The 27,424-nt window shown below is 46.6% G+C and overlaps 1 protein-coding gene and 1 long non-coding RNA gene across 2 annotated transcripts in view; both read left to right on the forward strand.

Annotated features, from left to right (window-relative positions):
* The window catches only part of LOC140430925 (prostatic acid phosphatase-like), a 188,279-nt gene that overhangs the window by 27,000 nt on the left and 133,855 nt on the right, over positions 1-27,424 (forward strand). The window contains exon 2 of the mRNA XM_072518735.1: positions 6,439-6,534. Coding sequence (XP_072374836.1) covers positions 6,439-6,534 — 96 coding nt within the window. The remainder of the gene's footprint in view (positions 1-6,438; positions 6,535-27,424) is intronic.
* On the forward strand, positions 7,388-27,415 carry LOC140430926 (uncharacterized). The gene is made up of 2 exons (XR_011949580.1): positions 7,388-7,507; positions 26,695-27,415. It is a non-coding gene; the product is annotated as an uncharacterized lncRNA (long non-coding RNA).

Here is a 27,424-nt window from a genome sequence, read left to right on the forward strand (position 1 = left end):
GGCACTGAAACACAAAGAGGAATCTCGGGAGGACCACCATCTTAACCGCCTGCACCCTCCCTGCCAGTGACAGGGATACCATATCCCATCTCTTGAAATCCTCCTCCATCTGTTCCACCAACCGCGTTAAATTTAACCTATGCAATGTGCCCCAATTCTTAGCTATCTGGATCCCCAGGTAACGAAAGTCCCTTGTTACCTTCCTCAACGGTAGGTCCTCTATTTCTCTACTCTGCTCCCCTGGGTGCACCACAAACAACTCACTTTTCCCCATGTTCAATTTATACCCTGGAAAATCCCCAAACTCCCCAAGTATCCGCATTATTTCTGGCATCCCCTCCGCCGGGTCTGCCACGTATAGTAGCAAATCGTCCGCATACAAAGATACCTGGTGTTCTTCTCCTCCCCTAAGTACTCCCCTCCACTTCTTGGAACCCCTCAACACTATCGCCAGGGGCTCAATCGCCAGTGCAAACAATAATGGGGACAGAGGGCATCCCTGCCTTGTCCCTCTATGGAGCCGAAAATATGCAGATCCCCGTCCATTCGTGACCACGCTCGCCACTGGGGCCCTATACAACAGCTGCACCCATCTAACATACCCCTCTCCAAAACCAAATCTCCTCAACACCTCCCACAAATAATCCCACTCCACTCTATCAAATGCTTTCTCGGCATCCATCGCCACTACTATCTCCGTTTCTCCCTCTGGTGGGGCCATCATCATTACCCCTCACAACCTCCGTATATTCGTGTTCAGCTGTCTCCCCTTCACAAACCTAGTTTGGTCCTCGTGGACCACCCCCGGGACACATTCCTCTATTCTCATTGCCATTACCTTGGCCAGGATCTTGGCATCTACATTTAGGAGGGAAATAGGTCTATAGGACCCGCATTGTAGCGGGTCCTTTTCCTTCTTTAAGAGAAGCGATATCGTTGCTTCAGACATAGTCGGGGGCAGTTGTCCCCTTTCCTTTGCCTCATTAAAGGTCCTCGTCAGTACCGGGGCGAGCAAGTCCACATATTTTCTATAGAGTTCGACTGGGAATCCATCCGGTCCCGGGGCCTTTCCCGCCTGCATGCTCCTAATTCCTTTCACCACTTCTTCTACCTCGATCTGTGCTCCCAGTCCCACCCTTTCCTGCTCTTCCACCTTGGGAAATTCCAGCCGATCCAAGAAGCCCATCATTCTCTCCCTCCCATCCGGGGGTTGAGCTTCATATAATTTATAAAATGTCTTGAACACTCCATTCACTCTCTCCGCTCCCCGCTCCATCTCTCCTTCCTCATCCCTCACTCCCCCTATTTCCCTCGCTGCTCCCCTTTTCCTCAATTGGTGTGACAGCAACCTGCTCGCCTTCTCCCCATATTCGTACTGTACACCCTGTGCCTTCCTCCATTGTGCCTCTGCAGTGCCCGTAGTCAGCAAGTCAAATTCTACATGTAGCCTTTGCCTTTCCCTGTACAGTCCCTCCTCCGGTGCTTCCGCATATTGTCTGTCCACCCTCAAAAGTTCTTGCAGCAACCGCTCCCGTTCCTTACTCTCCTGCTTCCCTTTATGTGCCCTTATTGATATCAGCTCCCCTCTAACCACCGCCTTCAACGCCTCCCAGACCACTCCCACCTGGACCTCCCCATTATCATTGAGTTCCAAGTACTTTTCAATGCACCCCCTCACCCTTAGACACACCCCCTCATCTGCCATTAGTCCCATGTCCATTCTCCAGGGTGGGCGCCCTCCTGTTTCCTCCCCTATCTCCAAGTCCACCCAGTGTGGAGCGTGATCCGAAATGGCTATAGCCGTATACTCCGTTCCCCTCACCTTCGGGATCAATGCCCTACCCAGCACAAAAAAGTCTATTCGCGAGTAGACTTTATGGACATAGGAGAAAAACGAGAACTCCTTACTCCTAGGTCTGCTAAATCTCCACGGGTCTACACCTCCCATCTGCTCCATAAAATCTTTAAGTACCTTGGCTGCTGCCGGCCTCCTTCCAGTCCTGGACTTCGACCTATCCAGCCCTGGTTCCAACACCGTATTAAAATCTCCCCCCATTATCAGCTTTCCCATCTCTAGGTCCGGAATGCGTCCTAGCATCCGCCTCATAAAATTGGCATCATCCCAGTTCGGGGCATATACGTTTACCAAAACCACCGTCTCCCCCTGTCGTTTGCCACTCACCATCACGTATCTGCCCCCGTTATCCGCCACTATAGTCTTTGCCTCGAACATTACCCGCTTCCCCACTAATATAGCCACCCCCCTGTTTTTCGCATCTAGCCCCGAATGGAACACCTGCCCCACCCATCCTTTGCGTAGCCTAACCTGGTCTATCAGTTTCAGGTGCGTTTCCTGTAACATAACCACATCTGCCTTAAGTTTCTTAAGGTGTGCGAGTACCCGTGCCCTCTTTATCGGCCCGTTCAGCCCTCTCACGTTCCACGTGATCAGCCGAGTTGGGGGCTTCCTACCCCCCCCCCCTTGTCGATTAGCCATCACCTTTTTCCAGCTCCTCACCCGGTTCCCACGCAGCTGTATCTCCCCCAGGCGGTGCCCCCCCGCCCATCCTCCCCCATACCAGCTCCCCCCTCTCCCCAGCAGCAGCAACCCAGTAATTCCCCCCTCCCACCCCCCCCCCCCCCCCCGCTAGATCCCCCGCTAGCGTAATTACTCCCCCCATGTTGCTCCCAGAAGTCAGCAAACTCTGGCCGACCTCGGCTTCCCCCCGTGACCTCGGCTCGCACCGTGCGACGCCCCCTCCTTCCTGCTTCTCTATTCCCGCCATGATTATCATAGCGCGGGAACCAAGCCCGCGCTTCTCCCTTGGCCCCGCCCCCAATGGCCAACGCCCCATCTCCTCCACCTCCCCTCCTCCCCCATCACCACCTGTGGGAGAGAGAAAAGTTACCACATCGCAGGATTAGTACGTAAAACTCCTCTTTCCCCCCTTTTTAACCCCCCTCTTTGCCCCCCACATTCGCCCTACCACTTTGTTCAAACGTTCTTTTTAATAGCCCACTCATTCCAGTTTTTCTTCCGCAATAAAAGTCCACGCTTCATCCGCCGTCTCAAAGTAGTGGTGCCTCCCTCGATCTGTGACCCACAGTCTTGCCGGTTGCAGCATTCCTAATTTTATCTTCTTTTTATGAAGCACCGCCTTGGCCCGATTAAAGCTCGCCCTCCTTCTCGCCACCTCCGCACTCCAGTCTTGATAAACGCGGATCACCGCGTTCTCCCATTTACTACTCCGAGTTTTCTTCGCCCATCTAAGGACCATTTCTCTATCCTTAAAACGGAGGAATCTCACCACTATGGCTCTGGGAATTTCTCCTGCTCTCGGTCCTCGCGCCATCACTCGGTATGCTCCCTCCACCTCCAACGGACCCGCCGGGGCCTCCGCTCCCATTAACGAGTGCAGCATCGTGCTCACATATGCCCCGACGTCCGCTCCCTCCACACCTTCAGGAAGACCAAGAATCCTCAGGTTGTTCCTCCTTGCGTTGTTTTCCAGTGCCTCCAACCTTTCCACACATCGTTTCTGATGTGCCTCCTGCGTCTCCGTCTTCACCACCAGGCCCTGTATGTCGTCCTCATTCTCGGCTGCCTTTGCCTTCACGACCCGAAGCTCCCGCTCCTGGGTCTTTTGTTCCTCCTTTAGCCCTTCGATCGCCTGTAGTATCGGGGCCAACAGCTCTTTCTTCATTTCCTTTTTGATCTCTTCCACACAGCATTTCAAGAACTTTTGTTGTTCAGGGCCCCATGTTAAACTGCCACCTTCCGACGCCATCTTGGTTTTTGCTTGCCTTCCTTGCTGCTGTTCTAAAGGATCCACTGCAATCCGGCCACTTTCTCCTCCTTTTTCCATCCGTATCCAGGGGGGATTCCCTTCTGGTTTACCACACATTGTTTTTAGCCGTCAAAATTGCCGTTGGGGCTCCTATCAAGAGCTCAAAAGTCCGTTTCACCGGGAGCTGCCGAAACGTGCGACTCAGCTGGTCATCGCCGCACCCGGAAGTCCCCATTCATGACATCTTAATTGCACCTTTTGCAGACCGAGTCTGTATGTATAATAAACCAGGATTTAAAAAGTATTTCTGCAACAGATATATAAAATGCAATCTATTTTAAAAATGTCGACATTCGTCACAAGGGGACATGGTAACCAGCAGGAGGTTTCCATGTCCATGTTTGAGCTGGTACCATGTGACATATTGGAGTCTGGAGTCAATGTTGAGGATTTCCAGGGCAGTCTTTCCTGACTGTATACAACTGTGCTGCCACTCTGCTGCATTCAATACAGTGCCACACAACAGACTTGTGAGAAAAGTTATAGCTCAAATAAATGGGACAGTCGCAATGTAGATACAAGATTGGCTGAATAATAGAAAGCAAAGGTCAATGTATATTTTTCAGGCTGGAGGAATGTTTGGGAGTGGCGCTCCACAGCGGTCGGGATTGGGACCCTTGCTTTTCCTGACATATAAAAATAATCTTTATTCTTACAAGTAGGCTTACATTAACACTGCAATGAGGTTACTGTGAAAAGCCCCAAGTCACCACATTCCGGCGCTTGTTCAGGTACACAGAGGGAGAATTCAGAATGTCCAAATTACCTAACAGCTTGTCTTTCGGGACTTCTGGGAGGAAACCGGAGCACCCGGAGGAAACCCACATAGACACGGGGAGAATGTGCAGACTTCGCACAGATAGTGTCCCAAGCCGGGAATCAAACTTGGGACCCTGGCGCTGTGAAGCCACAGTGCTAACCACTGTGCTACTGTGCTGCCCATACCTGTATAGATCATATTAATGATCTACATCTTGGTGTGCAGGACATAATTTCAAAGTTTCCGGATGACACAAAACCTGAAAGTATTGTAACCTGTGAGGACAGTGTAGAACTTCAAAAGGACATAGATTAGCTTGTGAAGTGGGCAGATAGATGAGTTCAATCAAGTGTGAGGTGATGCATTGATAGACCAAATAAAATAAGGAGTAAAATTCTAAAGGAAATGCAGGAATAGAGGGACCTGGGTGTAGATGTGCAGAGATTATTGAAGGTGGCAGGACAGGTGGGGAGAGCAGTTAACTGGGCTTTATTAATAGGGGCATAGAGTACAAGAGCAAGGAGGTTATACTGAACTTATACAAGATACTAGTTGGACCTCAGCTGGAATATTGTGCACAGTTCTGGGCTCCACACTGCAGGAAGGATGTGAATACATTGGAGAGAGTGGGGAAGAGGTTTACACGAAAGGTTCCAGGGATGAGAAACCTAGTTATGAGGATAGATTGGAGAGATTGGGACTGTTCTCCTTGGAGAGAAGAAGGCTAAGAGGAGATTTGATAGAGATGTTCAAAATCATGAGGGGGCTGGACAGAGTAAATGGGGAGAAACTGTTCCTGCTTGTGAAAAGGATCGAGAACGAGAGGACACCGATTTAAAGTGATTTACAAAAGAAGCAAATGTGATGTGAGAAAAAACTTTTTCACACAGCGAGTGGTTTGGGTCTGGAATGTGCTGCCTGGAAGTGTGGTGGAGGCAGATTCAATCGAGGTATTTAAGAGGGAATTAGATGTTTATTTGAATAGAAACAATATGCAGGGGCACGGGGAAAAAGCAGGAGAATGACAAAGTCATGATGGTTGTTTGGAGAGCTGGTAAAGACATAATGGGCTGAATGGCCTTCTTCTGCACCGTAACAATCGTGTGATTCTGTGACCATCCTGCTGGTTGGACCGTACATACCCAGGGATGGTGATGGTGGTGTCTGGGACATTGTCTGTGCGGTATGATTCAGTGTGTATGACCAGTCTGTGAGACAGCTCTCCCAATTTTGACACAAGCCACAAGATGTCAGTAAGGAGGCCTGCGCAGGCCTAAAAGACTTTAGGGAAACAGATGGGTTTTACGACAATTGGCAATAGTTTCATGGTTCCTATTTCCAGATTAGCTTTATATTCCAGACTTGCAAATGGAACTTAAATTCCACAAGCTGCCCCAGTGGGCCTTGAACCTTGTACCCAGAGCATTTGCCTGAATCTGATCGTTATTAGTTCATTGAATTTGCTACTATGCCACCACCTGCCCTCTGTGTCTTTCCCTCTCTGTGCCCATCTTTGAATGGAATGGGGCAGGCTCGGGGCCTATCCAGGTTATCTGCACTGTTCCTACTCCTGTTTCCTGGGTTTTACTTCCTCCAATCAGGTTTCTGGTTCTGCCACTGCACTGAAACAGTCCTGATCAAAGTCACAAAAGACGTTCAATGTGACTGTGATCATGGCAAATTATCTTGTTCCCCCATGATATTTCTGTGACCTTTTGACATGGTTAATCACGGCCCCCTCCTCCATTAGGACGATCCCTCATCCGGTTCCAACTGATTTCGGATGTAGCTAGGAAATATCTACAATGATTTTGATATTTGTATTCCCAGGTTTATCGCCATGGAGACCGATCACCTATCACTGGATACCCAACGGATCCGTATACAGAAAAGGATTGGCCCCAAGGTTACGGGCAGCTTACCCAGGTCAGTGGTTTTGAGCATTCTCTTGCAGCCAGTCCGGATGAAATGATCAGTCGAACACCTTGTTACTTTAGCATGTTTATTTCTTGGCGCCGGAGCTAGGACCACTGTGTCGCTCAAGAGTCACAATAGCAAGCCAAAGTCAATACATCTAACAGCAGTTCTTATACAGTTTTTGGCTCATTTCTGAGGGCAGCTCCCTCGCATTCCTATTTGTGCTCTCAGCTCAATTATAATTCAGCCCCCCTCAATTATAATTATCTTTAAGCCTAGTGCACCCATTCCCAAGGCCGTTACTGCAATTTGTCTGGTTCAAAAACAACCTTGTTATCAGAAGCCTTTGACAGCCTATCTTGACATTCCTCAGCTTGCTATCAGAAGCCTGTAAAGGCCTGTCTTGACATTTCTTCACACAAAGCTTTACCTAACATTTTGTTTTTCCCATAAAGTTCCAATCCATCTTGAGCCAAACTCTCATTTATCGATCATCAGCCAAACTCTCATTTATCGATCATCAGCCAAACTCTCATTCCCCCCTTTTATCATTTCATAACCTCGAATCCATAGTCCATCGTCTCAATCTCTCCCATTCTATTTGCATTTCGATCATTTCCTCATATTCCTCTGCACTTTCTTTCACATCCATTAACTCTTCAAGGCGCACTTCATGTTGCTGCATTAACTGTTGAGAAATTACTGCTGCACTGACACTTTTACACAAGCATTTCATCAGGAAGCTAAGCATCATTATTACAAGTATTACAACGATCAGGATTATCAATCCATGCACTAGGGAAGACCCCCATGATCTGGCAAACAACCAATCTAACCATCCATCTCTTGATATTTCATGCAGCTTCTTAACCTCTGTGCGGATATGATCCACGAGGTGGGTGATGTTCTCCGAACTATCGGGGATGTAGGTGCAACATTCCGAACCTATCATGGCACAAGTCCCACCTTTGTTTGCAAGGAGGTAATCGAGGGCCATTCGGTTTTGTAGGGCTACGGTTCTTATTTCCACCATTTCATTATTTATCTCAGTCAATGCTTCAGTGGTGTCGTTTGCTACCTCTTCCAGGATTTTTGCTATCTTCCTTATTTCCTTTATTGCAAGAGCTACCCCGATAGGGGGAAGCAGGATCCCAAAGAATCGCTGCGTTTCGGTTATTGCTCTCTTTTGCCGCTTCAGGTGAGGGTGATTCCTTAAACTAGTGAGATGGTGCACGTAGGGAACAACGTATCCCAAATAACAGGATCCCGTCCAATTCTCTGGTAACCAGGGGTAAGCCTTGTGGCCACGAATAAAATACATCCCATTGTATGAAGTGCGTTTGTCCACATCAAACCCTTGGGCCATCAGGGAGTACTTGAAGGTACCTGTCCCATTTGCGTATGGGACGTCCAGTGTACACCCATAAAACTGAGGAGACGTATATATGGGATAGACCTCGGATACCACAAATCTGTGCTCGCATTGACTAGCACCTACAAATATCCCTTTAACTACATTCCTTACCAAACATTTTGTTCCCAGTGGTCTTCCCATGTTGGTGGTATTAGTGAGGGTAAGAAACGGAGGCTGGTGGGATTTGTTATAACTTGGTTGGTACCACATCTCAAAGGTGTTCATTGGATAGCCCCCCTCTTTCCAAGGTCTTGGGGATATGGGGAGAAACAATAAACTAGAAGCTGCCGATTTCCGTGGCGTGAGAGCAGCTGGTTAGTCAGTTTCAGCGGGAGCATTGCGGAAGGAGGGTGCTGGGAGGTAAGTCAACCTTTAAAAGCACTTCTCTTTGCAGGGGCAGGCCAGTCGATTTTGGTGGCGTGAGAGCAGCTGGTTAGTCAGTTTCAGCGGGAGCATTGCGGAAGGAGGGTGCTGGGAGGTAAGTCAACCTTTAAAAGCACTTCTCTTTGCAGGGGCAGGCCAGTCGATTTCGGTGGCGTGAGAGCAGCTGGTTAGTCAGTTTCAGCGGGAGCATTGCTGAAGGAGGGTGCTGGGAGGTAAGTCAACCTTTAAAAGCACTGCTCTTTGCAGGGGCAGGCCAGTCGATTTCGGTGGCGTGAGAGCAGCTGGTTAGTCAGTTTCAGCGGGAGCATTGCGGAAGGAGGGTGCTGGGAGGTAAGTCAACCTTTAAAAGCACTTCTCTTTGCAGGGGCAGGCCAGTCGATTTCAGTGGCGTGAGAGCAGCTGGTTAGTCAGTTTCAGCGGGAGCATTGCTGAAGGAGGGTGCTGGGAGGTAAGTCAACCTTTAAAAGCACTTCTCTTTGCAGGGGCAGGCCAGTCGATTTCGGTGGCGTGAGAGCAGCTGGTTAGTCAGTTTCAGCGGGAGCATTGCGGAAGGAGGGTGCTGGGAGGTAAGTCAACCTTTAAAAGCACTTCTCTTTGCAGGGGCAGGCCAGTCGATTTCAGTGGCGTGAGAGCAGCTGGTTAGTCAGTTTCAGCGGGAGCATTGCGGAAGGAGGGTGCTGGGAGGTAAGTCAACCTTTAAAAGCACTTCTCTTTGCAGGGGTAGGCCAGTCGATTTCGGTGGCGTGAGAGCAGCTGGTTAGTCAGTTTCAGCGGGAGCATTGCGGAAGGAGGGTGCTGGGAGGTAAGTCAACCTTTAAAAGCACTTCTCTTTGCAGGGGCAGGCCAGTCGATTTCGGTGGCGTGAGAGCAGCTGGTTAGTCAGTTTCAGCGGGAGCATTGCTGAAGGAGGGTGCTGGGAGGTAAGTCAACCTTTAAAAGCACTTCTCTTTGCAGGGGCAGGCCAGTCGATTTTGGTGGCGTGAGAGCAGCTGGTTAGTCAGTTTCAGCGGGAGCATTGCGGAAGGAGGGTGCTGGGAGGTAAGTCAACCTTTAAAAGCACTTCTCTTTGCAGGGGCAGGCCAGTCGATTTCGGTGGCGTGAGAGCAGCTGGTTAGTCAGTTTCAGCGGGAGCATTGCGGAAGGAGGGTGCTGGGAGGTAAGTCAACCTTTAAAAGCACTTCTCTTTGCAGGGGCAGGCCAGTCGATTTTGGTGGCGTGAGAGCAGCTGGTTAGTCAGTTTCAGCGGGAGCATTGCGGAAGGAGGGTGCTGGGAGGTAAGTCAACCTTTAAAAGCACTTCTCTTTGCAGGGGCAGGCCAGTCGATTTCGGTGGCGTGAGAGCAGCTGGTTAGTCAGTTTCAGCGGGAGCATTGCTGAAGGAGGGTGCTGGGAGGTAAGTCAACCTTTAAAAGCACTTCTCTTTGCAGGGGCAGGCCAGTCGATTTCGGTGGCGTGAGAGCAGCTGGTTAGTCAGTTTCAGCGGGAGCATTGCGGAAGGAGGGTGCTGGGAGGTAAGTCAACCTTTAAAAGCACTTCTCTTTGCAGGGGCAGGCCAGTCGATTTCGGTGGCGTGAGAGCAGCTGGTTAGTCAGTTTCAGCGGGAGCATTGCGGAAGGAGGGTGCTGGGAGGTAAGTCAACCTTTAAAAGCACTTCTCTTTGCAGGGGCAGGCCAGTCGATTTCGGTGGCGTGAGAGCAGCTGGTTAGTCAGTTTCAGCGGGAGCATTGCGGAAGGAGGGTGCTGGGAGGTAAGTCAACCTTTAAAAGCACTTCTCTTTGCAGGGGCAGGCCAGTCGATTTCGGTGGCGTGAGAGCAGCTGGTTAGTCAGTTTCAGCGGGAGCATTGCGGAAGGAGGGTGCTGGGAGGTAAGTCAACCTTTAAAAGCACTTCTCTTTGCAGGGGCAGGCCAGTCGATTTCGGTGGCATGAGAGCAGCTGGTTAGTCAGTTTCAGCGGGAGCATTGCGGAAGGAGGGTGCTGGGAGGTAAGTCAACCTTTAAAAGCACTTCTCTTTGCAGGGGCAGGCCAGTCGATTTCGGTGGCGTGAGAGCAGCTGGTTAGTCAGTTTCAGCGGGAGCATTGCGGAAGGAGGGTGCTGGGAGGTAAGTCAACCTTTAAAAGCACTTCTCTTTGCAGGGGCAGGCCAGTCGATTTCGGTGGCGTGAGAGCAGCTGGTTAGTCAGTTTCAGCGGTAGCATTGCTGAAGGAGGGTGCTGGGAGGTAAGTCAACCTTTAAAAGCACTTCTCTTTGCAGGGGCAGGCCAGTCGATTTCGGTGGCGTGAGAGCAGCTGGTTAGTCAGTTTCAGCGGGAGCATTGCGGAAGGAAGGTGCTGGGAGGTAAGTCAACCTTTAAAAGCACTTCTCTTTGCAGGGGCAGGCCAGTCGATTTCGGTGGCGTGAGAGCAGCTGGTTAGTCAGTTTCAGCGGGAGCATTGCGGAAGGAGGGTGCTGGGAGGTAAGTCAACCTTTAAAAGCACTTCTCTTTGCAGGGGCAGGCCAGTCGATTTCGGCGGCGTGAGAGCAGCTGGTTAGTCAGTTTCAGCGGGAGCATTGCGGAAGGAGGGTGCTGGGAGGTAAGTCAACCTTTAAAAGCACTTCTCTTTGCAGGGGCAGGCCAGTCGATTTCGGTGGCGTGAGAGCAGCTGGTTAGTCAGTTTCAGCGGGAGCATTGCGGAAGGAGGGTGCTGGGAGGTAAGTCAACCTTTAAAAGCACTTCTCTTTGCAGGGGCAGGCCAGTCGATTTCGGTGGCGTGAGAGCAGCTGGTTAGTCAGTTTCAGCGGGAGCATTGCGGAAGGAGGGTGCTGGGAGGTAAGTCAACCTTTAAAAGCACTTCTCTTTGCAGGGGCAGGCCAGTCGATTTCGGCGGCGTGAGAGCAGCTGGTTAGTCAGTTTCAGCGGGAGCATTGCGGAAGGAGGGTGCTGGGAGGTAAGTCAACCTTTAAAAGCACTTCTCTTTGCAGGGGCAGGCCAGTCGATTTCGGTGGCGTGAGAGCAGCTGGTTAGTCAGTTTCAGCGGGAGCATTGCTGAAGGAGGGTGCTGGGAGGTAAGTCAACCTTTAAAAGCACTTCTCTTTGCAGGGGCAGGCCAGTCGATTTCGGTGGCGTGAGAGCAGCTGGTTAGTCAGTTTCAGCGGGAGCATTGCGGAAGGAGGGTGCTGGGAGGTAAGTCAACCTTTAAAAGCACTTCTCTTTGCAGGGGCAGGCCAGTCGATTTCGGTGGCGTGAGAGCAGCTGGTTAGTCAGTTTCAGCGGGAGCATTGCGGAAGGAGGGTGCTGGGAGGTAAGTCAACCTTTAAAAGCACTTCTCTTTGCAGGGGCAGGCCAGTCAATTTCGGCGGCGTGAGAGCAGCTGGTGAGAGGTGAGTCAGTTTCAGCAGGAGCTGAGACTTTTTCTCTTTTCTTTAAATTAGTTTTTTAGGCGGGATCAGGAAGTCGACCCGCGGACGTCTGGGAAGACCCTCCCCAATAAATTCTGGTGGAGAGGAAACCCGAGACACTACACGTGTAGTGTCTCCCACCCGCCCTCCTCCTCTAACCTAATAATAAAACCCATTGGTCTGAGGTAAGTACCATATTTTTATTATATTATTATTATTTTTTATAAAAATTTAATTTTGTTGTTAGCTAGATCTTGGTAGAAAGTTAGAGGAATGGCAGGGAAGGGAGTACAATGTTCCTCCTGCAGGATGTTTGAGGTGAGGGATGCAGTTAGTGTCCCTGCTGATTTTACCTGCAGGAAGTGCTGCCATCTCCAGCTCCTCCAAGACCGAGTTAGGGAACTGGAGCTGGAGTTGGAAGAACTTCGGATCATTCGGGAGGCAGAAGGGGTCATAGATAGCAGCTTCAGGGAATTAGTTACACCAAAGATTGGAGATAGGTGGGTAACTGTAAGAGGGACTGGGAAAAAACAGTCAGTGCAGGGATCCCCTGCGGTCGTTCCCCTGAGAAACAAGTATACCGCTTTGGATACTTGTGGGGGGGACGGACTTACCAGGGGTAAGCCATGGGGTACGGGCCTCTGGCACGGAGTCTGTCCCTGTTGCTCAGAAGGGAAGGGGGGAGAGGAGCAGAGCATTAGTAATTGGGGACTCTATAGTCAGGGGCACAGATAGGAGATTTTGTGGGAGCGTGAGAGACTCGCGTTTGGTATGTTGCCTCCCAGGTGCAAGGGTACGTGATGTCTCGGATCGTGTTTTCCGGGTCCTTAGGGGGGAGGGGGAGCAGCCCCAAGTCGTGGTCCACATTGGCACCAACGACATAGGTAGGAAAGGGGACAAGGATGTCAGGCAGGCTTTCAGGGAGCTAGGATGGAAGCTCAGAACTAGAACAAACAGAGTTGTTATCTCTGGGTTGTTGCCCGTGCCACGTGATAGTGAGATGAGGAATAGGGAGAGAGAGCATTTAAACACGTGGCTACAGGGATGGTGCAGGCGGGAGGGTTTCAGATTTTTGGATAACTGGGGCTCTTTCTGGGGAAGGTGGGACCTCTACAGACAGGATGGTCTACATCTGAACCTGAGGGGCACAAATATCCTGGGGGGGAGATTTGTTGGTGCTCTTTGGGGGGGTTTAAACTAATGCAGCAGGGGCATGGGAACCTGGATTGTAGTTTTAGGGTAAGGGAGAATGAGAGTATAGAGGTCAGGAGCACAGATTTGACGTCGCAGGAGGGGGCCAGCGTTCAGGTAGGTGGTTTGAAGTGTGTCTACTTCAATGCCAGGAGTATACGAAACAAGGTAGGGGAACTGGCAGCGTGGGTTGGTACCTGGGACTTCGATGTTGTGGCCATTTCGGAGACATGGATAGAGCAGGGACAGGAATGGATGTTGCAGGTTCCGGGGTTTAGGTGTTTTAGTAAGCTCAGAGAAGGAGGCAAAAGAGGGGGAGGTGTGGCGCTGCTAGTCAAGAGCAGTATTACGGTGGCGGAGAGGATGCTAGATGGGGACTCTTCTTCCGAGGTAGTATTGGCTGAAGTTAGAAACAGGAAAGGAGAGGTCACCCTGTTGGGAGTTTTTTATAGGCCTCCTAATAGTTCTAGGGATGTAGAGGAAAGGATGGCGAAGATGATTCTGGATATGAGCGAAAGTAACAGGGTAGTTATTATGGGAGACTTTAACTTTCCAAATATTGACTGGAAAAGATATAGTTCGAGTACAATAGATGGGTCGTTTTTTGTACAGTGTGTGCAGGAGGGTTTCCTGAAACAATATGTTGACAGGCCAACAAGAGGCGAGGCCACGTTGGATTTGGTTTTGGGTAATGAACCAGGCCAGGTGTTGGATTTGGAGGTAGGAGAGCACTTTGGGGACAGTGACCACAATTCGGTGACGTTTACGTTAATGATGGAAAGGGATAAGTATACACCGCAGGGCAAGAGTTATAGCTGGGGGAAGGGCAATTATGATGCCATTAGACGTGACTTGGGGGGGATAAGGTGGAGAAGTAGGCTGCAAGTGTTGGGCACACTGGATAAGTGGGGCTTGTTCAAGGATCAGCTACTGCGTGTTCTTGATAAGTATGTACCGGTCAGACAGGGAGGAAGGCGTCGAGTGAGGGAACCGTGGTTTACCAGGGAAGTGGAATCTCTTGTTAAGAGGAAGAAGGAGGCCTATGTGAAGATGAAGTGTGAAGTTTCGGTTGGGGCGATGGATAGTTACAAGGTAGCGAGGAAGGATCTAAAGAGAGAGCTAAGACGAGCAAGGAGGGGACATGTGAAGTATTTGGCAGGAAGGATCAAGGAAAACCCAAAAGCTTTCTATCGGTATGTCAGGAATAAGCGAATGACTAGGGAAAGAGTAGGACCAGTCAAGGACAGGGATGGGAAATTGTGTGTGGAGTCTGAAGAGATAGGCGAGATACTAAATGAATATTTTTCGTCAGTATTCACTCAGGAAAAAGATAATGTTGTGGAGGAGAATGCTGAGCCCCAGGCTAATAGAATAGATGGCATTGAGGTACGTAGGGAAGAGGTGTTGGCAATTCTGGACAGGCTGAAAATAGATAAGTCCCCGGGACCTGATGGGATTTATCCTAGGATTCTATGGGAGGCCAGGGAAGAGATTGCTGGACCTTTGGCTTTGATTTTTATGTCATCATTGGCTACAGGAATAGTGCCAGAGGACTGGAGGACAGCAAATGTGGTCCCTTTGTTCAAAAAGGGGAGCAGAGACAACCCCGGCAACTATAGACCGGTGAGCCTCACGTCTGTAGTGGGTAAAGTCTTGGAGGGGATTATAAGGGACAAGATTTATAATCATCTAGATAGGAATGATATGATCAGGGATAGTCAGCATGGCTTTGTGAAGGGTAGGTCATGCCTCACAAACCTTATTGAGTTCTTTGAGAAGGTGACTGAACAGGTAGACGAGGGTAGAGCAGTTGATGTGGTGTATATGGATTTCAGCAAAGCGTTTGATAAGGTTCCCCACGGTAGGCTATTGCAAAAAATACGGAGGCTGGGGATTAAGGGTGATTTAGAGATGTGGATCAGAAATTGGCTAGCTGAAAGAAGACAGAGGGTGGTGGTTGATGGGAAATGTTCAGAATGGAGTACAGTCACAAGTGGAGTACCACAAGGATCTGTTCTGGGGCCGTTGCTGTTTGTCATTTTTATCAATGACCTAGAGGAAGGCACAGAAGGGTGGGTGAGTAAATTTGCAGATGATACTAAAGTCGGTGGTGTTGTCGATAGTGTGGAAGGATGTAGCAGGTTACAGAGGGATATAGATAAGCTGCAGAGCTGGGCTGAGAGGTGGCAAATGGAGTTTAATGTAGAGAAGTGTGAGGTGATTCACTTTGGAAGGAATAACAGGAATGCGGAATATTTGGCTAATGGTAAAGTTCTTGAAAGTGTGGCTGAGCAGAGGGATCTAGGTGTCCATGTACATAGATCCCTGAAAGTTGCCACCCAGGTTGATAGGGTTGTGAAGAAGGCCTATGGAGTGTTGGCCTTTATTGGTAGAGGGATTGAGTTCCGGAGTCGGGAGGTCATGTTGCAGCTGTACAGAACTCTGGTCCGGCCGCATTTGGAGTATTGCGTACAGTTCTGGTCACCGCATTATAGGAAGGACGTGGAGGCTTTGGAGCGGGTGCAGAGGAGATTTACCAGGATGTTGCCTGGTATGGAGGGAAAATCTTATGAGGAAAGGCTGACGGACTTGAGGTTGTTTTCGTTGGAGAGAAGAAGGTTAAGAGGAGACTTAATAGAGGCATACAAAATGATCAGGGGGTTGGATAGGGTGGACAGTGAGAGCCTTCTCCCGCGGATGGATATGGCTGGCACGAGGGGACATAACTTTAAACTGAGGGGTAATAGATATAGGACAGAGGTCAGAGGTAGGTTCTTTACGCAAAGAGTAGTGAGGCCGTGGAATGCCCTACCTGCTACAGTAGTGAACTCGCCAACATTGAGGGCATTTAAAAGTTTATTGGATAAACATATGGATGATAATGGCATAGTGTAGGTTAGATGGCTTTTGTTTCGGTGCAACATCGTGGGCCGAAGGGCCTGTACTGCGCTGTATTGTTCTATGTTCTATGTTCTGCCCCGCCATCTGGGTGTCTTACCATAGATGCAATTCTTATAGTCCTGTGGGATTGACAAGTACCATCCTGGTAAATATACCATTCTACTGTTTCTGACAGGTTACGGAAAACAGGTCTGAGGGGGATCCCTCCCTTAGCATGGGTCGGGATATGTGTACATACCCAGCAACCAGAAACATTCATATCCTTTGCGTACACATATGACATATACAAATGAGTGTTCACATGCAGTTCTCATTTAGCCCGGGATAGTTGCTTCTGCAAGTCACATTGTAACAGCATTGTCCTGTCTTTGTGCCTGCATCCATAATGCCATTTGCAGGCATGCTGGTCGCAGGAGAGGCGATGCCGGTGTGTCGTATCCAAGGGCCGGTTTTGGCCCTTCCGCAGGAACTGAGCTGCACATCGGTCAACGGGCATCATGGTCCATGATATCCTTTGCAGGTTTCGGTTAGCGCAATGCAGGGTGTCCCCTTGGCAAAGGTGTCTCCTTCGCTGGGGCTGACCGACCTTTCGTATAGTTTCTCCTTCCAGGATTATGAGACCGACCAAGGTCAGAGCGACAAGAACGATATTCATGACCACAATTCAACTTTATCGTCCCCCTAGAACTTAAGAAAAAGAGTTAGTCTCTATTGCATTGCTACACTCTTACAATGGTGAATGTGAATCCAAGCATTTCGGCCTTCCACTTTCACGGCTGTGGGGTAGTTAGGAGAACCTGAAACGGTCCTTCCCATCGCGGCTCCAGCCCTTTCCGAACCCAGTTCCGGATCATAACGTACTCGCCTGGGTGAATGGTGACAGTACTGGATAAAGGGGGTACTTCCCCACGGGCTGCTCGGACCCGCGAGTGGAGATCCTTTAAAGCCTTTGTTAGAGCTATAACGTAATTGGCCATTTCCGTGGTCATGTGGTGAAAGTTGACATCTTTTGGTTTGTCCTGATCCCATGGAGTGTGAAAAGGCCTTCCGTACAATACCTCAGCAGGGCTTGATCGAGTTTTTCCTGCGGGTGTAGCGCGAATTTTAAAAAGGGCAATGGGTAATAGTTTGAGCCAGGTAGCGCCTGTCTCAGCCTGTAATTTGGCTAGTTTGGTTTTCAATGTCTGGTTGGCGCGCTCCACCATTCCTGCTACTTGTGGCCTATATGCACAGTGCAACTGTTGTTTTATGCCCAGCTGAGCACAGAATTCTTTGTTAATCTGTCCCACAAAATGAGGTCCATTATCAGATCTTAATCGATATGGAATCCCAAATCTAGGAACAATTTCTCGCATCAAAACTTTTACTACTGCGGAAGCTTTGTTATCTACAGTGGGGTAAGCTTCTATCCATTTGCTAAATACATCAACAATAACCAATACATGTTTATAACATTGGCATCTTTCCAACTCAATGTAATCCATCTGGAGTGTCTCAAAAGGACCTTCCGGTAGCGGGGTTTTACCCATTTCACAGGGTATTGCTTTACCAGGATTATACTGCTGACATACTAGGCAATGACTGCTAATGTTTTGTGCTATATCTTGCAGTCTTGGGTGCCACCATGTTTTAAGCAATACATCACCCGTAGCTCGCGCACCACAATGAGTTGCAAAGTGAACACATTCAGTAACCCAGGCTGCCAATGCATCGGGCATACAAGTCTGCCCTGCCGGGGTGACCCACAATTTGTTTGCAGAATCATAACAACATCCCAATTCTTCCCATAGTCTGTTTACACAGCCAGGAGCATCCTCCTATAATTTAATGACGTCAGTGATGGTCGGCATTGGCTTTTCAGAGGGAGACTGACCCTTAGAGCATTTAGTCTGGCTCATCATTTTGGGGACCACCATGCCTTTTCAGCGAGAAGCCTCTTTTGCCTGATGGTCTGCCTGCCTATTGCCCACATCCACTAAAGTTTTTCCATTTGTATGTGCTGCACATTTTATAACCGCAGTCTGTTTTGGAAGCATTAGAGCTTGTAATACTTGTGTAACTAATTGTTTAGGAGATATCTGAGTCCCTGCTGACATCAGAAATCCCCTGTTTTTCCATAATTGGCCAAAATCGTGTGTGACCCCAAAGGCATACCGGGAATCAGTGTAGATATTTACAATTTTATCTTTCCCTAATACACAGGCTTGAATAAGTGCAAAAAGTTCAGCCTGTTGGGTGGAAAAGGGAATTTCGAATGCTGCTGCTTCAAGCGTTTCTCCTTGTTGGTTAACAATTGCATACCCTGATAATCTATCCCCCCTTTCACCGATGGATGAACTACCATCGGTGAATAGGTCTAGATCAGCATTTGGTATTGGTGAATCAGCTTGTTGCCGAATAAGATTCTGTATAAGTGCCTCTAGTGAATTCTACAGGGATAGTCAAGAACTGTCAACTTAAGAGAACTGTCATTATTCTGAATATTGCTTTATTAATTTTAAGAAACCAACATATCTTGCTAGTAGTGCCTTCTTTAATAGAATCGACGAATTCATCTACAGAAAACCTATATGTTTAATAAGTTATTGTGTTTGATATTTTAAAATAAATGTTTAGAATTAGCCTGGAAATTAAAACTTCAAACAATGGAAGCTGGTTTTACAAAAACCAAAACAACTCAGATTAAAAAGAACAGATCATTCAAGGACACCTGATAACGTGAATTTGGAAGCAATCCAACTTTTACTCCCAGTCCATTTGAGTGGCAAATATTTAAAAAAAAAAAGTTTGGAGATGCGAATGGCATCATTCCAAGCTATACGCCTCTTTTTGTCTCTGCAAGAAAATTAACCCTTTCAACAAGCTTTTGTGTATAATCCAGAAGATGTCAAATTGCAGAATGTTGTACTTTCATTCCCAATAACTCTAAAGAAGTGAAAGATTTGGCATTACATATCCAAAAAGAAATCAAAAACTTGATCCACCCCAATTTATCTTCCAACTGTACCCCCAATCGATGAATTTGAGCTGAAATACTATTATTAAAATGTTACTGATCAATCAACTGTTTGACTGTATTATATTGTATAATTTATTAATACTGAATCAGTAGTATCAAATTTGATTAATTTATTAATTATAATAATTATTTTGAAATGCCTGGTTGTTGGGCCCCGGGGGTTGGCAGGGTTGTTTGCTATATTGGAAACTTGCCGGACGGGAAACTGACACTGCGGCTGATAATCGTCTGGGTAATCGGAAATCCACCTCTAGTGCCCCCTCTTTTCCCGGGACTAACTCTTGCTTCATCTGTGGGAATTGATTAGCATGGGTTTTAGAACGAGTGCGAGTCGCCGGACCTCCTTGCGACAGTGGAGGTGGTGATAGTGGCGGGGGGAGCGGTGGATAAAGGGCTTGAATGTACACATCTTTAATGTAATTTCTAACATGGTCACACCAGAGGAATAAAGAGTTTTTTTTGTCTGAAACATCATTTGTTTTAGAACAGTTTAAACTACAATCAGAACCCTGGGAATGTAAGGTGGAGGCGGTCGTAGTGCGGTGTAACGGTCAGTCATCCCCTATCGTGCCAATTTTCAGGGTCATCCTCATCATCTCCCTCGGTCAAGGCAAGGCCGGCCATTTGTCCGTACGGACTAGGTTGCGATTGCGGCGGCTTGGACCCAGGAGATCGTGCCCGTTTTTTATGGGCGCACTCCTTTTTTTGGACTTCCGCAGTTTTAACAATTCCGCCCTCGGTTAATTCTATCCCCAATTTTAAAGCATTTGCCTGCCAACTGGCTAATAGAGATGCATCTTTTAGTTTTTGGCAATATTCACGCCATAGGACAATCAGCTTTTTTGCCGTCGAACTTCGATTATGTTGCCAAATAAGTTGCTGTGCCCCTCGAACAGTAGGCAGATCTATCGGTCCTCCTAGAGGCCACTGTTCTTTCCCTAGGTTTTTATGCAATTCTCCCGACAGCTGTCGCAATTGTTTAGAATGTTCCGGATACTGTTCACAAAGAGTTTGAAGCGCGCTTCCACTATCAGCTGTGCTATCTAAAGTATTACCCATTGTCTCCTATCCTCGGATGATCCTTGTGGTTTCCTATTTAATTTTGGTAGCGATCCTAAATCGCCTATTCAATCAAGAATTTAAACGGGGTTATCCTGCCCCATTGCCCAATCAAAAGGCTAAATCAAACTGTCTGAAAGTGATTTTTAGAAGGTCAAAGTCTGGAAATGAAACATGAAAGGAGAGAGAGAGAGAGGGGACTGATTTAAACAGTCTGACAGGGAATCAAAGACAGAACTAACAGACAGACAGACTCAGAGAATTAAAGGCAGAACTAACAGATTTAAGAAATTGTTTGAGTGTTCCGACAGGACACGCAACGGTCAAGCCCTGTTTATTATGTTTCCTTTAGGTGATATCCGCACCCTCATTTAAATTTTATCATATATAATTTGGACAGAGTTATCCGTTCTCCGTAATATTCAATCTGATCAACCCGAAGTGTCGAACAAGTCTAGACGCCGGTTGATATACTTATTTATCGAAAACCACCTTTTATCACGAAGGTATTAGGCAACCCTAAGGATCATCATCACTCATTTACCTACCCAGAGATTTAAGGAGCCCTGGTATTCCAACTCGGACTATTTTGGGGAAGGACTCTAACCCCCCAAGGTTTCCAACCCGGTTCTTTAGGAAGGATTTTAACCTCCCAGGGACTCCAACCCGGACTGTTTAGGAAGATTCTCGAATTCTCTTATTCTCTTCCTTGATTCCTTTCCAAGGAACTTTATTCTCTTATTCTCTTCTCTTTTTCTCTTTTTCTCTTTTTCTCTTCCCTGATTCCTTTCCAGGGAACTCTAACACCAACCCGTCTTCGTAACGGGTTCGCCGGACTGCTTTGATTTCGTCAGAGTCTCCACCGAAACCGAACAGCAGGGCGTGGCCACACTCGGGACAGCAGAGGGGGAAACCAAAGTGGTAACAAGGGTACTCACGTTTGGTGCGCAATTCCCTCCTCAGCATCCGAATGCGATCAGTCTGTTACGCTGTCAGGTTCCAGGAAGGCTCCTGTGAAATCCCACTTCTGACACCAAATGAGGATTCTCTTGCAGCCAGTCCGGATGAAATGATCAGTCGAACACCTTGTTACTTTAGCATGTTTATTTCTTGGCGCCGGAGCTAGGACCACTGTGTCTCTCAAGAGTCACAATAGCAAGCCAAAGTCAATACATCTAACAGCAGTTCTTATACAGTTTTTGGCTCATTTCTGAGGGCAGCTCCCTCACATTCCTATCTGTGCTCTCAGCTCAATTATAATTCAGCCCCCCTCAATTATAATTATCTTTAAGCCTAGTGCACCCATTCCCAAGGCCGTTACTGCAATTTGTCTGGTTCAAAAACAACCTTGTTATCAGAAGCCTTTGACAGCCTATCTTGACATTCCTCAGCTTGCTATCAGAAGCCTGTGACGACCTGTCTTGACATTTCTTCACACAAAGCTTTACCTAACATTTTGTTTTTCCCATAAAGTTCCAATCCATCTTGAGCCAAACTCTCATTTATCGATCATCAGCCAAACTCTCAGTTTCTGCCTCTCGGCCTTGCCTCTGCCACTCACCCACCTCTCTCTCTCACACACATACGCACACACACACACAAATACTGTGGGGGGTGGGATAGGTGGAGCACTGCAGAGTATCTTGGCTGGGAGTCGAGTGGTTCTGTATAGATTCTGTTTTGTTCCTGTTTTTCGTGTTTGTAATGTTAAATGAGCTGTAAGATCGCCACCTCAGCTGTCTGCATTTCAAAGGATCGTGGAAACATAAAATCATACAGTACAGAAGAGGCCATCCGGCCTTTCAAGCTAACACATTTGTTCCAGTGAAATGCCTTTACTTGATATTTGAGGTCATGCTGGACAGCTACTTGCTACACTCTTTTCTGAACTCAAATTGCTGATCGCTAAACCCTCTATTTTCTGTCCTGAAGTTGGGGGATTTCCCCAAGTGCCATTCCCCCAACCGCTTTGCTCAACAAGTGACAATGCTGGTTTTGTGAGGCTGAGGGGTTTAAATCTACATCCCTTTCGACTTGAGTAATTCAGCCCAGTGTATTACTACATCCCCTCCGACTGAATATTACAACCCAGTGTAATACTACATCCCCTGCGACTGAGTGTTACAGCCCAGTGTAATACTACACCCCTCTGACTGAATGTTACAGCCCAGTGTAATACTACACCCCCTCTGACTGAATATTACAGTCCAGTGTGTCATGTGAGAGTACTTTTAAGACATGGATGTTTAAGCAATGTACCTTTAAGAAAACCGTGATGTCAGAGAGTGGGTGGGGCTGAGGTCAGGTCAGCCATTTTGCAGTTTAATTTTGCAGGTTTTTAGTTTCAGTTTAAAAAGCAGTGTGGTGTGTTTCCAGAGAGCTGCAAGTTTTGAAAAGAGCTGGAGTTGCTGTGATGTCTGCCATAAAAGACCATCTCTGGATCATTTGGGTGATTTAAAGTCACCTGATGTGATTTTGTTTAAAGGTGTTAAGTCTTTTGGAAGTTTGAAGGAACATTTTAAGGAATTATTTACTGTTGCAATATTTTCTGCGTTATCTTTGAAGTAAGGGGTGTTAAGAGATCCAATGTTTATTTCAGATAAATTGAGTTCATGGAATAAACAGTGTTTTGTATTTAAAAACCCACGTGTCCATAATTATAATCTCACACCGAGGGAAAAGCCGTGTGCTCGGAAAAGCAACAAATACATTAAAGGGAAAGGTTGGTTGAACTTCATGATACATTTTGGGGTTCCGAAAACGCCTCGCCCGTAACAATTGGGGGCTCGAGGGGGATAAAAGTCTTATCTATTAGATTGGCTTTTGTGAACTTAAAGACAGTGAAGGATTGTTGCTTTTCCGGTGTGATATTTTAGTTTAAGTGGGGAGTGTGTTGTGAACAATGGCTCTTTCAGAGGCTCAGAGGTTTTTGGGGGTGGAGAATGTCACACGTAGTACTTTACGGACAGAAACAAAAAGCAGACAGTTAGATTTGACAAGAACATTGCAGTTACCATTACCTGACAAAATGCGAAAAGATGAGGTAATTATGCCGGTGGTTAAGCATTTAAAGTTGCCTGAGATAGAGTTTGACTCATTGAAAAATGGCAAAAATTCAGTTGCAAATTAAACAAATGGAAAATGAGAAAGAATTAAAGCGGCTGGAATACGAGAGTGAGAGAGAGGAAAAAGAAAGAGAAAGAGAGAGAGAGGAAAGCGAGAGAGAGGAAAAAGAAAAGGAGAGCGAAGAAAGGAGAAAGAAAGAATAGCAGGGAAAGGGGCAGCACGGTAGCATAGTGGATAGCACAATTGCTTCATAGCTCCAGGGTCCCAGGTTCGATTCCCGGCTTGGGTCACTGTCTGTGCGGAGTTTGCACGTCCTCCCCGTGTGTGCGTGGGTTTCCTCCGGGTGCTCCGGTTTCCTCCCACAGTCCAAAGATGTGCAGGTTAGGTGGATTGGCCATGTTAAATTGTCCTTAGTGTCCAAAATTGCCCTTCGTGTTGGGTGGGGTTACTGGGTTATGGGGACAGGGTGGAGGTGTGGGCTTGGGTAGGGTAGTCTTTCCAAGAGCCGGTGCAGACTCGATGGGCCGAATGGCCTCCTTCTGCACTGTAAATTCTATGAAATAAGAAGACTATGAAATAGCTCAAGCAGAACAAAAAGAAAAAGAAAGGGAGATACAGATCAGGGAGAAAGATAAAGAGAGGGAGTTTGAACTTCAGAAAATGGCCACGAAATATGACAATCAGTTAAAATTGGCAGACATAAAGGGAAACATACAGTTGGGTGATAATGATGGGGATAGTGAGAAAGAGCGTCATAGTCGAAGGCTTGGTGGGAATCTATTTAAATATGTCCAAGCATTGCCAAGGTTTGACGAAAAGGAAGTGGAAGCCTTTTTAATTTCATTTGAGAAGGTAGCTAAACAAATGAAATGGCCACAGGACGTGTGGGTGTTACTGATTCAAACAAAGCTGGTAGGTAGAGCTAGTGAAGTCTTTGCATCACTACCGGAGGAGGTATCTGGAACATATGAGGAGGTGAAGAAATCCATCTTCAGTGCATATGAGTTAGTGCCTGAAGCATACAGACAAAGGTTTAGAAATTTAAGGAAATGATTTGGTCAAACATACATGGAGTTTGAAAGGCTCAAACAGAGTAATTTTGATAGGTGGATAAGGGCTTTGAAAATAGACCAAACGTATGAAGCTCTCAGAGAAATTATACTTTTGGAGGAGTTTAAAAATTCAATTCCTGATGCCGTGAGAACTCATGTCGAAGAACAGAGGGTTAAAACTGCGAGATTAGCAGCGGAAATGGCAGATGATTATGAATTAGTTCATAAATCAAAGATTGGTTCCGACATCCGTTTCAGCCGGTGAGGGATAAAAACTGGGGACATGAGAAATACTCAAGTGGTAAAGGTAAAGGTGATCTGATGGGAGACAATAAAGAGAGTGTACCTCCAGATTAAAAAATAAATCCAGGAGGGTGGAAAAGAAATGAAAAGTTTCAAATGTTTTCACTGCAATAAACTAGGCCATGTAAAGTCAGTGTTGGTGGTTGAAGAAAAGCACTGGGAAGGCTGATGTGGTAAAACAGGATAAGACAGTGGGGTTTGTTAAAGTGGTAAAGGAAAGCCCAAGGGAAGCGAAGGAGGTGCAAACGATTGTACAGCCTGTTCAAGAAGTAATTGTTAAGAAGGTGCCAGATGTCTTTAAATAATTTACTTGTGTGGGTAAAGTTTACTCGTGTATCAGGAGGAGCAGGTAACAAAGTCACAATTTTAAGAGATACAGGGGCTAGTCAATCTTTAATGGTAAGAGATGAGGAATTATGTAGTTTGGGAAGGATGTTGCCAGAAAAGGTGGTGATATGTGGAATTCAGGGTGAGAGGAGTAGCGTTCCATTATATAAGGTAAGGTTGGAAAGTTCAATGAAGAGTGGTGAAGTGGTAGTAGGAGTAATAGAGAAACTATCTTGTCCAGGAATACAGTTTATCTTGGGTCATGATATAGCTGGATTGCAGGTGGGAGTGATGCCTACTGTGGTTGATAAGCAGTGGAAAATCAGTCAACTGAAGTGTTGAAGGACGAATATCCTGGAATTTTTCCGGATTGTGTAGTAACAAGGTCACAAAGTCACAGGTTAAGACAAGAGGAGAAATCAAATAGTGAAGATGAAGTTGAAGTGCAATTATCAGAAACGATTTTTGATCAGATGGTTGAAAAAGAACAAGAACAGGTGGAGGATGAGGCGGATATTTTTAGTTCAGGAAAATTGGCGGAGTTACAACAGAAAGATGTAGAAATAAAACGGATATATCAGAAGGCATATACGGAAGAGGAATCTGAGAGTGTATCAGAGTGTTATTACCGTAAAAGTGATGTGTTGATGAGAAAATGGAGACCTGTACATATGCAGGCGGATGAAAAGTGGGCAGAAATTCATTGCCGGTAGGGTATAGAAAGGAGGTGTTGCGAGTTGCACATGAGGTACCAGTGGGAGGTCATTTGGGAATAAGGAAAACTCAAGCTAAAATCCAGAAACACTTTTATTGGCCTTGACTACATAAAGATGTAGTTACATTTTGTCAATCATGTCACACGTCAAGTGATAAGGAAACCTCAAGCAGTGATAAAACCAGCGCCCTTAATACCCATTCCAGCTTTTGAGGAACCTTTTACAAGGGTCCTAATCGATTGTGTAGGACCGCTTCCTAAAACAAAAAGTAGGAATCAATATCTTTTGACTGTAATGGATGTGTCTACTAGGTTTCCAGAGGCCATTCCAGTACGTAATATTACAGCTGAAAGGATTGTGGAGGAGTTACTTAAATTCTTTACTGGATATGGACTACCCACAGAAATTCAATTGGATCAAGGAATGAATTTTACTTCAAAGTGATTCAAAGAAGTTATGGATAGCTTAGGAATAAAACAATTTAAATCAACTGCGTACCATCCAGAACCGCAGGGAGCGTTGGAAAGGTGGCATCAGACATTAAAGACAATGTTGAGGGCGTATTGTCAAGATTATCCAGAGGATTTGGATAAAGGAATCCCATTCGTATTGTTTGCAATTAGGGATGCACCTAATGAGTCTACCAAATTTAGTCCATTTGAACTAATTTTTGGTCACGAGGTAAGAGGACCACTTAAATTGATTAAGGAAAAATTGGTGGGTGAGAAATCGGAAATTACACTATTGGATTACCTGTCAAATTTTAGGGAACGATTAAATAGAGCAGGTGAATTGGCTAAACAACATTTGAAAGTTCCACAAAATGTGATGAAATGGGTAGCGGACAAGAAATCCAAAGTTCGTAGTTTTGCCAGTGGGGATAAAGTTTTAGTGTTGTTACCAATGGTAGGGGAGCCTTTAAAAGCTCGGTTTTGTGGACCGTATCAGATTGAAAGGAAATTAAGTGAGGTGAATTTTGTGGTTAAAAACACTAGATAGAAGGAAGACTCACCGAGTGTGTCATGTGAATATGCTTAAAAGATACTTTGAAAGGGAAGGAGAGAAAAAGGAGGTTTTAATGATTCTAACTCAAAGTGACGAACCAAATCCAGATGACTGTGAATTTGACATACCTCAAATTAAATTGGAAAATGAGGATGTTCTTAAAAATTGGGATGAATTGTTAAGTTACCTTCCAGAGGAAAAACGGACTGACCTGAAAGAGTTATTGATATCACATGGGCAAGTTTGTCGAGATAAATTGGGAAGTACTAAAATGGCTATACATGATGTAGATGTGGGAAATGCTGTCCCTATCAAATAACATCCATATAGACTTAATCCTTTAAAATTGGCACAGGTTAACAGAGAGAGATTGAGAGTATGCTGAAGAATGGCATAATTGAAGTGGGTTACATCCAATGGAGCTCACCCATAGTGATGGTACCTAAACCAGACGGTACCCAACGGTTGTGTGTGGACTATCGAAAGGTTAATGCAGTTACAAGAATGGACTCTTATCCTATCCCACGTTTGGAGGATTGCATTGAGAAAGTGGGACAATCTGCTTTTATTTCCAACTTCCAGACATGGAAAGAACATTTAAACCATCGTATGGAGTTCTTTGATCGACTTCAGGAGGCGGGTTTGGTGATGAGCGTAGCCGAAAGTGAATTTGGAGAAGCCCGAATCACTTTCCTTACGGAATTTCCGATACCCTCAAGACAAAGGGAAATCATGCGATTTCTTAGCATGAGTGGATTTGATCGAACAGCTGTGCAAAAGTTTTGTGGCATGATTACTCCACTGATGGACTTGCTAAAGAAACATAAAACATTTCTATGGACAGCGGACTTTCGTCAGGCGTTTGACTGCCTGAAAGCTGTGATCACCAATGCTCCTGTATTGGAGAATTGCAAGGGGCTTTATGGTCAGATTGAACTAAATTATCTGATTCTGAAGAGAAATGCCGAGGAGTAGAGGAATGGATGGATCGTGCAGAGACTTTGTTCAAAGAAGCTGTCAATTGAGAAGGATTTCGGTTGGAGGAGGAAGAGCAAATAAAAATGGATGATATTATTATACCTGTT

This window comes from Scyliorhinus torazame, chromosome 10 (assembly GCF_047496885.1).
Source record: "Scyliorhinus torazame isolate Kashiwa2021f chromosome 10, sScyTor2.1, whole genome shotgun sequence".
In the NCBI taxonomy this organism is placed as follows: Eukaryota; Metazoa; Chordata; class Chondrichthyes; order Carcharhiniformes; family Scyliorhinidae; genus Scyliorhinus; species Scyliorhinus torazame.